The sequence below is a fragment of the Ananas comosus genome, linkage group 4 (genome assembly GCF_001540865.1).
Source record: "Ananas comosus cultivar F153 linkage group 4, ASM154086v1, whole genome shotgun sequence".
Taxonomy (NCBI): Eukaryota; Viridiplantae; Streptophyta; class Magnoliopsida; order Poales; family Bromeliaceae; genus Ananas; species Ananas comosus.
This window is the reverse complement of record NC_033624.1, coordinates 1,097,829-1,114,708: the sequence shown is the minus strand read 5'-3', so window position 1 is coordinate 1,114,708 and position 16,880 is coordinate 1,097,829. Positions and strand designations below refer to the sequence as shown.

Below are 16,880 nucleotides of genomic sequence, written 5' to 3'. Positions count from 1 at the left end.
TGGAAAGAGAAGGGTCAACCTCCGCCATGTTACATGCCAACAACAATTTCTTTTATTATGTTCTCTAAAAGGAAATGCTATTTTAGAATTAGTTATGGCTTTGGTAAATGGTATTAGAAGATAAAAGAAGAATTTAACCACAATGGAGAACCTTAGATCCAAAAAATTCTCCATTTGAGATCGAAAATATAGGGGAAAAAATTAAAATAAAAAATCTTAACGGTGGATCCTCTTCCTAATGAGACGATTTAATCCACCGTTCATCATGCAAAGCACTCGAATCTATAAAGCACCGTGAGCAGTGAATTAGAGATTTGGTTAAAAAAAAATTAACTAATAAACTGACCAATGAATTACTTGAATTTATAACTTATAATTTAGAAGGTAACCTAATTTAACCAAAGTAGGCTTGGTAGTTGTCCTACCATAATCTCCATTGATCTATCTAATTGCTCACAAATAGGGAACTTAATATTATTTATTATTTATGCATTTGGACATGCCACGTTTTGTGTCATATCACATAACAAGCTTAATATATATCTCATTGGTCACTTTCATAAATGGGAAATAATTAATTATTCAAGCACAAAGAATAAGTGTGACAAAATTATTTAGTTTATTTTTACATTAATAAAAATTCACCCTGTAGATCTCTCAAAACTATTAAGTGTAACATCAAAAGTGGCATGGCACAGATATTTGAAAGAAAAGAAAAAAGAGGAATTAATACTCGTGTAGAGGAGCAAAAAAGAGATGCTCTAGATTATTTGGGGGCAAAGTAAGGAGGAAAATTAGTACTATGCGACTAATCGGAAGGGCCGATCATCTTCTCCGGTACGACAAGTTCGTTAAATTCTTCTTCTGTGAGAACTCCAAGACTTAATGCAGCTTCCTGATAAACAGAAAAAGGTTTATCAGAATGGCAGAGAATGAAAATATAGGTGCAAGCATTAAGGAATATAAATCAATATTACACAAGTATAAAATAACATAAATAGAACATTAGAGTGATCAAAATGTTCATATTATGCACTGCGATTAATCTCAAAACTTATGCTTAGGGATTATCATAATCACCTTCAGTGTAGTTCCTTCTTTGTGAGCTTTCTTGGCTACAGCTGCAGCCTTGTCATAACCAATTTTCTGAACCCAAAAAAAAGAAAAGAAAAAAAGAACCAAAGAATATGATGCAAAGCATATTCAGATATCAGTTGTTATCTAAGATAGCTACTACTATATTGAACATAACGAACACGGTATACGAGAAACTTACAGGATTTAAAGATGTGACCAGCATCAGAGACTGCAGGAGATATCGAGGACACGAGGAATGCATTAAATTGGTTACCAAACATAATGTTGGGGCACGTTGAAGTGTTTATGTTGGCATAGAAGTTTACCTCGTGCAGCAATTTTGAGATTCTTTGATGATTAGCTTTTATCCCCCTGACGCAGTTCTTCTCGAAAGATGAAGAGGCATCGCCCAGTAACCTCAAAGACTGACAAAAAAGCCAGCAAAACTAAGGTCAGTATGCCGGATTCAATCTGTTGAATTTAGAAAAGAACTGTAAATTCTATTACAATACGTGCATCAGTGTGCAACAAATCATACTCGAAGAAGAGCACTAGCTATTAGCGGCTTATACACATTGAGCTCAAAATGTCCGTTTGATCCTCCAATTGTGATTGCAACATCATTACCCATCACCTGTCATAAGAAAAAAGAAATGCTTTCCCAGGATCAGACAGAAAGAGTTTTGATAATCTGATTTAAAAAAAGAAGAAGAGAACATGAGCAGTTAAAGAACTGCGACAAGAACAAAATACAATGTTGCTCTGACAATCCAAATAAGGAGTTTTTAAGTTAAAATACAATTGAACTCTGAGAACGACAACAAGCTTCTTTTCCCATTTTCAAGCAAATGGGAGACGGACAAGCCAAAAACATACTAACGAAATGAAGAGTTGGTAAACATTTGAAATTTCGTTATCGGTAAGTAACTACACCGTATCATTAAACATTTAGAAAGGTTGTTCAGCATACCTGAGCACAAACCATGGTTAGAGCTTCACACTGAGTGGGATTGACCTTTCCCTATAACAAAAAAGGGTCAGTCATAGTAGAATTAAGTGAGTCGCAAGCATCTAAACAAAGAAGGCAAAACATAATGAAGCTTTTTGCTACAACACAATGAACCTCAACAAGGTTCCCAATACATTAATTAGCGCAGAAGACTATTTGTAACATAAGTTATAGGATAGGGCATGTACAGGCATAATACTGCTGCCTGGCTCATTTTCAGGTAAGATAAGCTCGCCGAGTCCACAGCGTGGTCCACTGAGGAAGGGAAATATTACAGGTTATAATACATAAATAAATTCATACATATGTACATGCATATATACAACATTCAGTTATGGGAAGTAACACTTTGGGCCATAAAAGTAAATACCTTCCTAGTAGCCGTATGTCGTTCCCGATCTTCATAAGAGAAGCAGCAATTGTGTTTACGGCACCACTAGTCTCAACAAAAGCATCATGTGCCGCCTGGTACAATAAGAAATATGCACAGAGTGCGTATAGTAGATAAGAGACAAAATTGAAGTTCCATACCCCAAAATAAAAAAAATCTCAAAAATATGCTGCAGTAAATTTCTTGGAATAAATCAGCAGGAGACAGAAGAAATAGTAACCAATAGACAACAGCATAATAACATCTCCTAGCAAACAAGCACAAGTGTGAATACTAACTAATGCTTCAAACTTGTTTTCTGCTGTGACAAAAGGTAGATTTGTTTCCTCGGCCACTGCAGCGGCAATTTTAACATCAAATCTGAAAAATGTAGGCAAATATAAACCAAGCTTTAGTGTGACATACAAGTAGGCGGGCCCCATACGAGCTAAAATAAAGTAACATGACAAAATAGTACTATGTTTGAACATGTTGAATAAAAGTTCCAGGGATAATGATAATCTATGTACATGCTTGCTTGACTGATGTTGCAGTTTAGTCCCTAACAAGAACGCAAAGATGAAGGCATTTTAAAGCAAAAGCAATAGGATATTAATTACACACAATGAAAATCATTTATGTGGAAGCAAATTTTAGCAAGTTCTACCAGATTGCATGACTATATGATATACAGCATTAAAAAAGGCAAGACATATAAAGTTAGACAAATTACCCCTTTTTTGTGTTTAACCCAGTCCCCACAGCAGTTCCACCTTGTGCAAGCTGCACACCGGGATAAGTCAATTAGAAATAGTTTAAAAATGAGAAATCATCAACTGAAAATATCTATTAGCTAGTCTACCTGATACATCCGAGGCAAAGTGCCCACTATTCGATCAATGCCATATTTAACCTAAAAAATACATACACACGAAGAGCTGATGAAGTATCATTGCTGAATATTCAAGATAGCATTATATATCAGATGGACAAACTCTCCTCATGTTAAGAAAAAAAAAAAGGTATTCATACTTGTGTTGTATAACCACTGAATTCTTGACCAAGCGTCAAAGGAGTAGCATCCTGAGTATGAGTACGGCCAATCTTAATTATATCTTTGAACTCAATAGTCTGCAAATCGAAGTAAGTCAAGGAATAGAAGAAGTTAATGAGAAACAATAAGCTTCAATCACACGTCTCAAGGAAGAGAATGACAACTAGCAAAGATGTAAATTATCATATTTCATCCCCAGATAAGCATGTTAATGCAACAAAAATTGCTGATCTTTCCTTGATTTGGAAAAAAGAAGAAAATTAGGTGAAAGAAAGCTTAAACCTGATTCTATTTTATGCATTTTGTTTATCTCCACTCTTTTTGCTTGTTACTTTATCAATTTTTTCGGTGACTAAAGAAATCAGTTATGTGGAATTTGTGTACCTTTGCATGAAGTGCACTGTGCAACTGTTTCAAGCTGGGTATAAACCTGGAGTTGATTTCCCCAACGGCAGCTATGTGCATAACCTGAAATAAACCAAGCTTTGCACCAGTCATAAATAAAGGCTTATTTCAACCATAAAAGAACTCAACTAGAGTATATACCATGATTAGAGAACTCAGGTTACTCTAAGTAGAATGCATGATCTAGTAAACATTTTCTGAGAAAAAAAAAGAAGCATAAAGAAACATTTTTTTTTCGGTACAAAGATCCAAAGGCCAAATGCTAAATGAACTTATATCTTAAACTCTACATGAAGGCTCCCATAATTTCGAAAGAGTCCTTAGAAAAGTAAAAGAGAATCGAAAGATAATGTACTGATAAACAAAGGCTTACAGTTGGAAATGTATCATTGGAAGATTGCGACCTATTAACATGGTCATTTGGATGCACAAACTTCTCACCGCGCTTATGCCCAAGAATCTCAGCTGCTCTATTTGCTATCACCTGTGAACAAAAGAGAGACCATCATTGAAAACACAGGAACTACGAACCAAAATCAATGGTTTTAGAAATTTTAATATATTAAAGAAGATGGCATCATCATGCTTGAGGAAAAGAAGGATTGACAAGATGAAGAATCAGCAGGCAGCTTCCATCAGGAGGTGGAACAGATGGACCAATTCTCGTAAAAGTACAAATCTTTCAACAACATTCTCATTTGAATAATATTGCTCATAACCTTCTAAAAAGTTATGGTGCTTTTCCAAATATTTTAATACACATAAGTCGAAAAGTCATAGGATCTTGAAAATGTGTTTATACGAGTTCTGAAAAAAGCGGATAGTATTGAGACTACTGCAAAGAAGAAAGAAAATAAGTTTAAACCTCGTTGGCATTCATGTTGCTCTGCGTCCCACTACCAGTCTGCCAGATGACAAGCGGGAAATGATCATCCAATTTACCATCCGCAACCTCTTGAGCTGCTTGCATTATTGCTTTCCCAATCGTCGGATCCAGACCATACTCCATGTTCACCTTCACAAACCAAAAAAATAAAATAAAATAAAGTGGAACTAGTGACACAGTCAGGGAAGACAATTGACGCAGTCAACGGAATCTTAAACAAAAAATACAACTATTTTTCGGCTCAATTGAAATGGTCCCAAAGTGCAGCGTCGAAATTGATACAATTTTTTAATGCAAAGCTAACAGAGACACGGGGTAAAGTGCGAGAGGTACATTTGTAATTCAACAAAAGATTTGTTTTTTATATTAATGATGCATAAAGAATAGAATCATATCAAACTACACACAATCAAAAGGACACTAACATAAGGAAAATAATGAGCAGCGAAAAAGAAAATTAAGTAATTAATAAGTGCTATAGAAAGAAAAAGTAAATACCTTGGCGGCGCATTTCTTAAGTACACCGAATGCTCGGATGATCTGCTCCGGCATTCGCTCGCGCTCGCCGCCAATGTTAAAATTCTGCAGCGACCTCTGCGTCTGAGCTCCCCACAACCTATATGTAACAATTTTTATAGCATCTAATTTACTGAACCTATTTTCAAAAATTTACTGAACTATTAAAAAGTTTCAAATTGGGTTCCTAAATTTTTGATTGATTTGAATTGCGTCATATGATAGCTCTTTTGTTTCCGAATTTGAATGCGCCATTAGTTTAAGCAAAATTACATTTTCACTACAGTAGTTTAACTAAATTTTGTAACCAAAGTGGCATCAAAAGGTTTAGGTGTAAAAAATTTTAAAAAAATTAAATTGAATCAAAGTTCACGTGAATACATTTTTACCAAAAATAAATTAAGGTTAATTTTATTTTTTAGTAAAAAAAAAAAGGGGAACGCTGGGGGTGGTGGGGAGGGTGTACGGACTTGTCGGCGGGAACCTGAACCGGGCCGAGGGTGTCCCACTCCTCCCTGAACCCGGTCGAGATCGACCGGATCAGGGCCGAGCCGACGAGCCGGGCCAACTGAAACGGGTTCGATCGGCTCGTAAGCCGGCGCGGCGCGGCGCCGACCATCATCGCCATTTTCTTCTTCGTCGACGGTGCGAAGGGTCGAGAGGGAGAGAGAGAGAACGAAGGGTTTTTAGAGTTTGACTCCGTTGACCGGGAGGTTCTAGAAATCATCCTGCACCTGGTCCACCACGTCGTCTGAAATTAATTTCTCTTTATGCCGTGAGGTCCGTGAGGATTAAGATGGCTTGGCGGTTTATGAATGACGTGGTGCACAAAGTGCATGTGATTATTAGAGTAGTTCTTTGAGTGTTCGGAGTCACGTGCGTTGCACGTGTTGGATCCTTAATGGCGATCACCTGGTTAAGGGCTCGCGGTAACATGTGATGTGAGACGGTGAGAGTCGGGACGAGGATTAGGGTTAGGGTTTCTGAGCTCCCGGGGGCGCCGACCATGGCGAAGCTGGCTGGCGTCGTCGATGAAGAGCGTTCCGCGACGAAACCCTAGAACATGGTGGAGAAGACCCTCCGATTCAAGATCTATTAGGCCATACTTTTACAACCTTCGCTGCCGTCAACCTCGTCGACAACCCCATGGAGCTCGCCCATCTCGATCCCACCTCCTTCATGTGCCTCATGACATGCTCCGAATCCATCTTTGTATGAATTTTGCATCTTAGGGCTTTCTCTGGCTCACGAGGATTAGATCCTGTGGCGACTACATTCCTCGTGTTGAGAAAAGGTCGTTCTTTTTTTGTTTCTCCTCTAGTTCTTGTATGGTTATGTACTTATGTGTGCGTTGGATGGAAATTTTACATCTTGAGTTGATGAATCCGGATAGTTTTTGCTAGTTGAGGAATATCAGCTGGATTGTGTTATCTTTGTTGCAATTAAAGGCATTGCTCATGTCTTTATTGTATAAACATTGAATCTCATGAAGTAGGGTAATTGTGGGAACCCTGTAGATGATTGAAATGCTATGTTTTACAGAGTTTATTGCTTATTTGAGCAAACGTGAACCGCTTCGGGATTAGTTTGATTTTTAAGGTGAATTTTGTGTTAAGGAAAAACTACATTTCTAGTAAAGTATTTTGTGATTTGTTGCAAAAATGGTTTAATGGGAATAGATGATGTTGTTCGCATGAGTCTTGTTTTTTTTTTTTTTTACAAGTTTATTGTATACATTTTGGATTTATCAGCATGCTTATGATGATTTGATAAATTGCTAATGCTTCATGAACTTATCTTGTCATATTAGGGTTTAGTTTTGTTGGAAGCATTTAAACACCAATCAGTTAATGAATTATAAATTTAAGTGAGACAATATCAAGTAGCCACTGATCTAGTGATTAACCAGAATTTTAAAGAGACCTGCTAAATATTCTTATAGAATACTATTACCATTTTACTGGAATAGTCGCTGTTCTGTTATAAAAGCTGTTTTAGATTATTTTCCTTCTTTGATCATTTCTTTTAATCCCTTGAACACACTGGAAGCTATCCTTTGCTGCAGCACTTAATTTGTATTCAACCCTAGTTACTGCCGTGGCATGTTATTTTCAAGAGCCGTCGGTAGAATGAATTGCTTCCTACATTGACTTATCGTGACTCTGCCAGGTTTCTCTGTACTGATAGTGTGCAGCGAGAAGTATGATGGGTCAGACAAACAAATGCAAATTTGGGTGAAAGTGCAATTTCTAAGTCATATCTATTGAGTAACAAGTTCAGAATCTAGTAACACGTTCAGATTTACTTTCCTTGGTGTTCTTAATGGTACTAGTAGAGATACTGCCATATTCTTTCAAATCTTAGATTTTCCAGTTTTCATTCTTATTTGAATAGTTGATGAATCATGAATTTCTGAACATTTTTTCTTGCTTCATTATCTGTGAAATGTGACTGTTGTATTGCATGTTACTGTTATCTAGCTACCAGATGTTGTTTGATATTAATATGAGAACATTGAGACATTCTTTCTATTACCAAGTGTAGCTTTCAATTACTGAAGCATGTTCTGTTTACGTTTTCTCTTTTATATCTAACATAACTCTGCTGGTATTTGACCTCTTCTCTTACAGGGATTGGGATTATTGTCAGGACTATGTCTGGGGACATCAAAGAGATGTAGATCAGGATTGAGGTACAAATAAAGGAGGGAAGAGGGGGGTGGGGGGAAAGAACAAGAAAGGGATAACTTGACATTCTTTTGAAGAGTGTCATGTCTGACAGAAGTGTGCAGTGGACTGGTTCTTGGCGTAGTTTCGAATTAACATACTTGATCAAGAGGATAAATTGTATCATTAGTCATTCAGGGACAGGGGCCTTAAGATCAGACAGATATGTATTGATGAAGTGTATATTTCAGGTGCATACAATTCTCTGTTGTTTGACTGTAAATAAAAGAGTTCGGTTTGAAATTCCGTATAGCAAAGAATGCGGATAGAAACTTTGCTGTATTGATTTTATTTATTTGTATCTAATAGCTTGAATTTGGTCATGTGGTACAATTAAATCTTACTGTGCCTATCCCTGCGATTGGTGGTCAGTAAATTGAGTTGACATCCCAAACACTCTGATGTAATAATGATGCATTGATGCTTTTTTAAGAGCATAGCTTATAGAGTTGATATTTAGGATGCATGTGGTATTCTAATTAACTAATACTGTGACCGCATGGTGTCTGGTTGGAAATTTGGAATACCATGCAACTTTATTTCTTTATTTCCAACATAATGTTCTTGATTGCAATACACAATATGCTCTGTGCATTTTGTGTAACAAATTAAATTTCCGTGCTTTTCATTTTGCTTCTGGGTTTTGCCTTTGAATTGCTGTATTAAAGTTGATTATGTGATCATCACCATGCTCATAAACTATTGCTAATAGGGAGCATCAAGATTCAAGATTCAGTAATCAAGTCATTTTGTGACATTTTTAATAGCACACGATGTAGCCTATGTGGGTTTCAGATTTTCAATTTTGTTGATACTTCTGTTTTCAGCTGTTCTACTGACTTGTTTTAATGCCTATTGAAAATCAAATATAGTATTTATTGCTACATATTGTTTTAATGCCAATTTTAGGAGTTCTTGGGTATGTAGTTTTACTGATACATATTGTTTATATACTGTACCTGCAAAATGTGTTAGAATATTACTTTATTAGCTTCTTATGATAGATAACAAAGTAAACAGTAGTAGTGGTGATGCTCATCAAAATTATCTCCCACTACAAGGTAAGCATCTTATTCTCTTCTCTCCTTTCTCACACATTACTTATTCCTTAATCCTTAGCCTTACACCACTATACATCATCTTTTCACTAACTATAGATTTTAAACTACTCTTACACAGCCAAAAGTAAAGGGGACAGGTCTAAAGCCTTTAGCTATGAGTTTGTTCCCATATAGTTCATCATGAATAAGCTACCTACATGCTTGAATAAGATACTGAAATCCTAAGATATCCTGCAAGCATTTGGGTTTTCATCAGTGAACATCGATGTAATCTGACTCCCATCTCCATTGCCGTAGTGACGATGTTCGTCTCCGTAACTTCCTCCATTGTATTTGATGTCCCTAGGAGGCGACCGGAGATATCCATACTCTGACGCATACGCTGAAGGCCTGTAGCTGTTGTAGCTGTGAACAAAAACATGAGGGGTGAGCTCATGTTGAAAGCCACTGTACCCGTGCGGATATTGATGCACCATGTGAATCTCTCCGACCTCCTTCACCTCCGCTGGCGTGGCAGCCTCGGCCTCCGGGGAGGGCTTCACTTCTGGCTCGGCTTTCTGTTCTTCTTTTGGGGGTTCTTTTGGAGGGTCCGAAGCTGGCGGGGTTTCGGCTGGTGGTTCGGAGGCAGGTGGTGCTTGCTCCTTGGCTGCATCTGGTGGTGGCTGTTCCGATTTGCCAGCAGCTGGGTCGGGCAGTTCGGTGTGGGAGCAGACAGTTGCAATCTTTTTGGTCTTCTTGATGGCCTTGACAATTGCTTCGGGATTGGCACGCCCCACCACCGTTATCTTTTGCTGGGCAAAGTCTATGTAGACATCATAAACACCTGAAATGAAAAGTCACAATTTTTGCCAAAAAGAGTAAGAAACTGCAACTTTCTTCAACAGAAGGTAATAATAAAGGTACTCTGGATTTTCTTTCTTCTGATTTTTGTTTACCTTCGATATTATGCAATGCCTTCTTGATCTTCTGCACGCAGCCATTACAATCCATGCGGACGTGCAATTCGGTGACTCGAGCTCTCTGCATGGATTCAGAAATTTAGAGAAAAGTTAGCAAAATAAGAAAAAGAAAGATAATTATGCTGTTATATTTGTTTATCATGATACTATTGATACTGTTGTTACTATACCAGGGTATTCCTGCGCTCACTTACCTCTAGTTCTTGAGCCATTTACTGAAACTTCGGTTCTATGGAATCTGCGGAACAATTTGGGTTGGTGGGGTAGTGTTATTCTTATGTATTGGTTCTTCGAGAACTTACGCGAGAACTTAGGAAACAAAGAGAATGGAACGAGGGACGAACAATCGATCGAGAAGGCAAAGACTAATTTGTACTAGTTGTGAGGGGCATGGAATATTTTGGAGGCTAAAAGGTGTGGGGCACTTATTAGGGAATCGTTTTGTGGGGGAGAAGGGATATAAAGAGGTGAAGAAAAGTGATGATAGGGAGGTGGTGTGGTGACTCGTTATCATATCTCAAAAGGTTGTGGGTGGCAAAATGGGGCTATTTTTATTAGGTTTTCTTTTTTTTTTCATAAGGAATTTTTGCTTTTGGCACGGCTTAGCTATGATTGAGGTGTGATTGGAATATCCCGGCCGACCAAACATGATCATAAGGACTGGGTCAAAAAGTGTAGTAAGGACACTTTGAGGGGAGGAAGATATCCACACTTTGAGAATCCCTCTTGCCCAAGGAAAGTAATGGTTCTTACGTAGTGATAGAAATTAAATTCGTTTTAAACCCTTTCTACTCGTGGGGCAGAAGCCAGATGTTTGTCATATCGAAGTTCTTAGAGTGGCTCTAGCTAGAACCGAAAACTGAGCTTTTAGATCCCAAAAACAGAACATATGGAGACGAGGGACAACTGCTGATAACATTATATTAAAATAGTTTTCAGTAATTCTTTGAACAACATTAGATGGCTGCTTGGTCCTGATTCCGTCTTAGCCTCTAGCTGCAGTCATTTTTAGTAAGGCTTCGCGCAAACAGAAAAGGCATGCTATGGGAAAAGGTTAGAGCTTTTGCTTTTGCTTTTGCTGCGGAGATAAGATGTTGAGGCGATTCTAACATAGGGTGCTTCCGATAACTGTATTCAAATACAATTTGTCAAATAGCACTACATGCTATGGTAGGGCTTATGTGCCGTTTAATGAAGCCGATTGAAAAGGTTCACATCTGAAATCTCAAAACTTTCTACTACAGTAAAACCAAAAGCTACAAATAGGAGCTCCTACTTTTATGATTAAAGAGTTTACTTCAGTTCTTTACTCTTTTTTTGTCAAGCATTTAGCTTTTGCTTTTCGAAGAAGAACAGATACTTGGGAATCAAACTACACGCAATCAAACAACTCTTGATTGTGCAAAACAAGCCATATGAAGAGATCTGGGTGAGATATTTTTGTGTTGAAGGAACAGAATAAGTGAAAAATGAAAGAACCAGTTAAGGCTACTGTAGGGGACCAGTTAAGGCTGATCCTACAACTGTTGGGAATTGGGTTCTCCATCCTTGCTTGTGTTCTATTCTATGTGATAACATGTCCACGCCAAATTATGTAGCACTCGTTTTCCTTGCCATAATTGGAAGCACTTTCCCTCATCATTAAAAGCAAAGTTGAAAGTGAAAGAATTGAGGATTTTTGCATAAATATCCTTGCAAGTATGCAAAATTGTACAGATACCCTCACAAAGTTGGAATTTGCATGCATGTTTCTAAAATCTCACTTGTTTGTGCGCGTATCTCTGCTAGAGAATTAGGATAAAAACTGATGTGCTTATATAGAAATATGTTTACATAGATACCCTTTGCAGGATATGCGCGTAATAAGCAAGTAGTTTGCATGCAGATACCAACTTTCCATGTATATTTGTGCGATTACGCGCCATGAGCCACAACGGTCTTTGATTTGTACAGATGTTCCAAAAGTTTTTTCTTCTTTTTTAGGGGGGTTTCGTAAAGTTTGTACACTGCTGTTGATGCCCAGGAATGCCTTGTTCAATATTAGGAAACAGCTCTAAACAAAAGGTTATGAGTTTGAATAGTAGCAATTATGGGCAACACAGGGAGGGGTCACATGGGAAGCCACGTGTTGTTTTTTTTTTTTTTCTAATTTGGAAATATTATCAATTTTTTTATTGCAAGTTTATCTCAATTACTTTATTTTCAAGGTCCAAAAACTTATTTTAATTTTCAAAGGTTACACTTTTTGTTTATTGAACGCTTTACTGTCACTTTTATAGTTGTTGCTGAGGCATAGCAGTGTTTATGTAGAACTTTATTATCTCCATTTTTCTAGTCTATTCCGAAGCTCCTTGTTTCGACAATTGTGTGATGAAGTATTTATGTTACTTTTGAATTGTAATTGTCTTTAGCAGAAGCCATTGGTGATTAAAATTGGTTAAAGCTTCTGGAGGTGAGTAGAAGTGTACAGAGAGAAAATGGTGTTTCTTTTGGACTACTGCTAAAGGCAAACATAAATGCCCTTCACTTTACAGCTCAAAGGAAGCATTTGCACGTTTCAAACCCAAAAAAGAAAGAGAAGGAAGAAAAAAAGTTTAGAAGAAAATTGAAAAATAAAAAGCCACGTAAGGGTTAAAGTGTCCATCAGTACGAACCTTATTCACTGTATCGTATCATACTAGTAAGATTTCGGTGCAATACAGTTCTCGGGTCGATGGTCCAATTCAAAAATTTTTATTCTTGAAATTAGTAAATAATTTTCTCAACAAAATTTAAAATATTTGATAAAAATAATAATAAATAGCTGTCATATTTTGTTGCTAAAAAATTATATTTCATATCATTACGTATCGGCACACATATTTTTTTGATCGGCACGCATCATATCGTACTGTACCGACAAGTTTCTTGCACGATTTCGTGTCACGGTATTTTAATCCTTAAAGCTATGGTATAATATTTTTGAGTCCTCGCACATATAATGTGAATTGGAAATTTAAATTTACGTACATGTGCACGATTAATAAAGTAATTTGAGCTAGATTAGTTAAGGTCATAACAATATAACTTTTGATGAAATGAACCCTCTTAACTTTTTATTTATCTTGATTTCCGTGGATTGAATTAAAAATTCTATTGAATATAATCATCAATTTTATTAAATTTGGCCATTTTTAATCACTTTTAGGTATAGGAATGCCAATTGAAAAAGAAAAAGAAAAAGAAAAAGAAAAGGTAGTATATCAGTGGTTAAAAAGTGATAACTTTCCTTTTCAGGCAAAAAAAGGGGAAGCGCCAAAAATAGACTTACGAAAAGTCGGGTCGGGCCAAAACATACCTCAATCTACGCCCGACCCAATATGGGCGAGGGAAGAAATGGGCCTACTAAGGCCCATTTATTGGGTTCCACCCCAATGGGCCGTATGGGCCCACTTATGGATTTAGCCCGTATCTCTCCCTCGAGCTTATTGGGCCGGGCTTAGATTGAGGTATATTTTGACCCGGCCCGACTTTTCATAAGTCTATTTTTGGTATCTTTCGTTTTTTTGCCGAAAATGGAAAGTTCTCATTATTGGATTACTTTACCCGGCCTCATTCATTTGTGAGAAGCTCTCGCAATTTTTTTAAAAAAAATTAACATTTTCTTAATTTTTTTTTTATCAATAGTTTTATGTAACTTAATAGTTCAATCTTTTTTAGTCAATAAAATTAAAATAATTAATGGCTAATAGCTAATTGAAGTTACTAAATTCAACAAAACTTTTGAAATCAATTCAAATTACTCAAAAAGTTAGGAAGGCTCAACGAAATTTAAGCGAAGGTGCTCTATGGTCGAAAAACGATTGTTTGAATGTTAGGAGTTAGTGCAAGTGTTTGAGCGATAGTATTCGCAGAATTGGAAGGATTTATTTTATTCTTATTTTTTCTTTCTTATCGTTTTTCTCTTTTTGCTGTACCTGATGCAAAGTTTACTCTTCTATTTTGGTTGGTTATTATAATCTAACTTTCGCAGCACATGCAATACTACATATACTTAATCTTTTTTTAATAAAATTATTTTAGCGATCTCCTAAAATCACCCCAACCCTCCAATTTTCTTTTTTTTTTTATAAAAAGACAAACTTGAGGGGTTGCTTGTAAATGGGCTATATAGGAGGGTCCTCTATACATTTTTACCCAGAAAAAAAAAATGAAAACCACCCACCTACTTATTAGACATGCATGCTTTACCTGCTCAAATAGCTCCAAAATGATTGATTTAATTAATTATACATCTACAACTAACAAATTAACCAAACGAGAAGAAAAGATCAGTGCACATTGCTGGCCCAGATTTGGCTTCATTTTCTTGTGTTCATATCCACCTACTACGCTGAGAAAGAGAGAGATGTACGACGATGTTCCCCGAAATTTGTAGCTAGAGGTCCTGAAATTTAAATCTTATTTACCGTCGTATATGATCTGTAACTTCAAATTAGTTTTACTTATAAAAAATTATTAACTAGTCATTAAATAGTTGTAAAATCTTTGTTACATGAAAAAAAAAAAATCATAAAATGTTATGATCTTTTAAGATGCAGATCTTTTAATAGCGTAGATCACATTAAACAATTCATCTTTGGATTTAAAAACCTCAAGCTGTGAGACTTGGTGGTTATACACCGGTACAACATGCACTACATGTCAAACATCATGATGATCAAATGATAAAACATTTTGTCTATCTAAATAGTACGGGATGCTTCTTATAATAATATATTTTAAATTAATCCTCAAACGGTGCCAAATTTTAGGTTGGTGACGCTTTATTTACTTCAATTCCACGTAAGAAACAGTCCAAATACATATCACTATGGTACCACCAAACTCACCTTCTCACGAATATTAATGCATCCCTTCATTTGATTACTACTCTCTAAACTCCACTTTACTTACTTAAAGGAGCCCTATGGTTCAAGTTTTATCGTTATTCAGAAATATTGTATATTTTATATTTGAAATAGCAAATTTGTTATTAACTTATAAAGTTAGAGAACTAACATGTTCTAATTAATAGACTATTATGAATTTTCATTAAGCATGAAAATAAATATATCTTCTAAAATTTATGAAAATTTAGCATTTTTTCTTACTTCAGAATCTATAGTGATTTCACTATTTTACTAACATCTTTAATAATGACCCACTTGAGTTAAATAGTAATTAATTTAAATATTTTTCAATAAAAAATATAAAAAATTATCAAAATAATACAAACCGTGAACCAAACGGGTGCAAATAGTAGTGTGGACCCATAGAAGCCGGCCTTTTTCCATCACTAAAAGTCTATATGTAGAGAGCCCTCCCTTAATTTGGTCATTCCATAGGTTCTTTCCTGTCACTCCTTCCATACTCTCTCCATTGCTTTCTCTCTATATTTATCCTTTTGTTCTCCACTCCATCCGAGCGAAAATGGTTTCTGGGTCCTTCACCGATGAGTTCTCATCGCCTGTCGCCGTGGACCGGCTGTGGAAGGCCGGCATCCTCGATACCCACAACTTGATGCCGAAGATTGCGCCGGACTATGTCAAGAGTGTCGAGGTTCTCGAAGGCAACGGTGGGGTGGGCACCGTCAAGAAGTTCAACTTCACCGATGGTAAGAATATTTGTGAATCAGCCGTTGTTATCTTACTGGAGCTTCTATGTAAATGCTGTTTGAATAAAATTATCCAAAGAAGCATTAACAAGCTTTTTGACTGAAACGCTCTAGTAGGCTTTCATTGTTTTCAGTAGTTCAAAAGCTTCAAAATGTTTAGAAACTAGGCCGGAGAAGCACTAAGCTTGTCTAACTTATGCAATCTTTACATTAACCAGCCGTCGAGGCTTTCGACTACGTAACTGACCGCATCGAAGTGCTGGACAACGAGAACCACATTTTCAAGTATTCGGTGATCGACGGAGGGCTGATCGGGACTAGACTGAAGTCCTACTCTTTTGAGGTTAAGATTGTGCCGGAGGCTGACGGCAAGAGCTTCGGGAAAGTTGCTGTGGAGTACGAAACCCTAGACGAGACCGATCTCACCGAGGAGGAGAGAAGCAAGATAAAGGGAGGAGTCTTCATGCTGATGAAGGGTGTGGAAGTATTTTTGCTTGCAAACCCAGATGCATATGCTTAGGCATACCGTGCCGGGAGCCAAGGCGGAGTGCTGCTCCGAGGTGTTTGCTGTTTACTTGTAGTATTTCAGTGTGCTTGTTTTTGAATATTTGAGAAGAGCAAGATCGCCAGGAAGTGAAATTTAGAAGGGTGCTAATCCCGCAATCTTGTCGAGTTCCTGTTGTTGTCGTCGAGTTCCCCGTTGTTGTTGCCGTGATACTTTCCAGATCAATAAAATGATGGTGTGTCGTAGGATACCATGTCTACTTTCTGTAAGATGCGAGCATGTCGATTTACATAAAATTGTCCGACTGAATGATTATGTTTGGATGCTAAATTAATGGATGCGTTCATGCATTGAGGCTGCGTTCTACTAATTCTGGGGGGAGGAGAGAGAGCACGAGAGAGACTGACTAAACAACTACATAGAGCTTTCGATGCCTCTTAAAAGTAACCTGATACAAACTGGAAACGTAGCAAAAAGAGACACCATCTTTACCTCAAGAGTCGTAAAAAGTACTCACAACGACGCGCCAACACCATATTATATGACAGGTTTATTTTAACAAATATGTCCTTCGACGTGCCTCCAACCCACAAAACGTCTCCAATGTCCATACTGAAGGTAATGCATCACTTTCTCCAAACAACAAAAGGATAATATACGACACCGTCCTAACGATA

At 37.0% G+C, this 16,880-nt stretch overlaps 3 protein-coding genes and 1 long non-coding RNA gene across 5 annotated transcripts; 2 read left to right on the top strand and 2 right to left on the bottom strand.

Annotated features, from left to right (window-relative positions):
* Positions 556–5,995, bottom strand: LOC109708837 (fumarate hydratase 1, mitochondrial-like). The gene is made up of 17 exons (XM_020230695.1): positions 5,788–5,995; positions 5,300–5,417; positions 4,781–4,930; positions 4,289–4,399; positions 3,895–3,978; positions 3,489–3,587; positions 3,319–3,369; positions 3,190–3,239; positions 2,756–2,837; positions 2,457–2,551; positions 2,275–2,341; positions 2,048–2,098; positions 1,616–1,711; positions 1,404–1,502; positions 1,277–1,306; positions 1,081–1,146; positions 556–895 (listed from the first exon to the last, which is right to left on the bottom strand). The coding sequence occupies exons 1-17, from the start codon at positions 5,943–5,945 to the stop codon at positions 809–811; spliced, it is 1,494 nt and encodes a 497-aa protein (XP_020086284.1). The 5' UTR covers positions 5,946–5,995; the 3' UTR covers positions 556–808.
* On the top strand, positions 6,202–9,583 carry LOC109708839. Of its 2 annotated transcripts, XR_002215828.1 has the most exons (3): positions 6,202–6,611; positions 7,948–8,234; positions 9,451–9,583. It is a non-coding gene; the product is annotated as an uncharacterized LOC109708839 (long non-coding RNA). The 2 variants fall into 2 exon arrangements; XR_002215827.1 differs by lacking the exon at positions 9,451–9,583 and having other exon boundaries at positions 6,204–6,611; positions 7,948–8,505.
* Positions 9,013–10,492, bottom strand: LOC109708838 (heavy metal-associated isoprenylated plant protein 5-like). The gene is made up of 3 exons (XM_020230696.1): positions 10,258–10,492; positions 10,040–10,124; positions 9,013–9,927 (listed from the first exon to the last, which is right to left on the bottom strand). The coding sequence occupies exons 1-3, from the start codon at positions 10,273–10,275 to the stop codon at positions 9,326–9,328; spliced, it is 705 nt and encodes a 234-aa protein (XP_020086285.1). The 5' UTR covers positions 10,276–10,492; the 3' UTR covers positions 9,013–9,325.
* On the top strand, positions 15,410–16,518 carry LOC109709038 (major allergen Pru ar 1-like). The gene is made up of 2 exons (XM_020231089.1): positions 15,410–15,698; positions 15,917–16,518. Exons 1-2 carry the CDS (start codon positions 15,515–15,517, stop codon positions 16,216–16,218), a joined length of 486 nt encoding a protein of 161 aa, XP_020086678.1. The 5' UTR covers positions 15,410–15,514; the 3' UTR covers positions 16,219–16,518.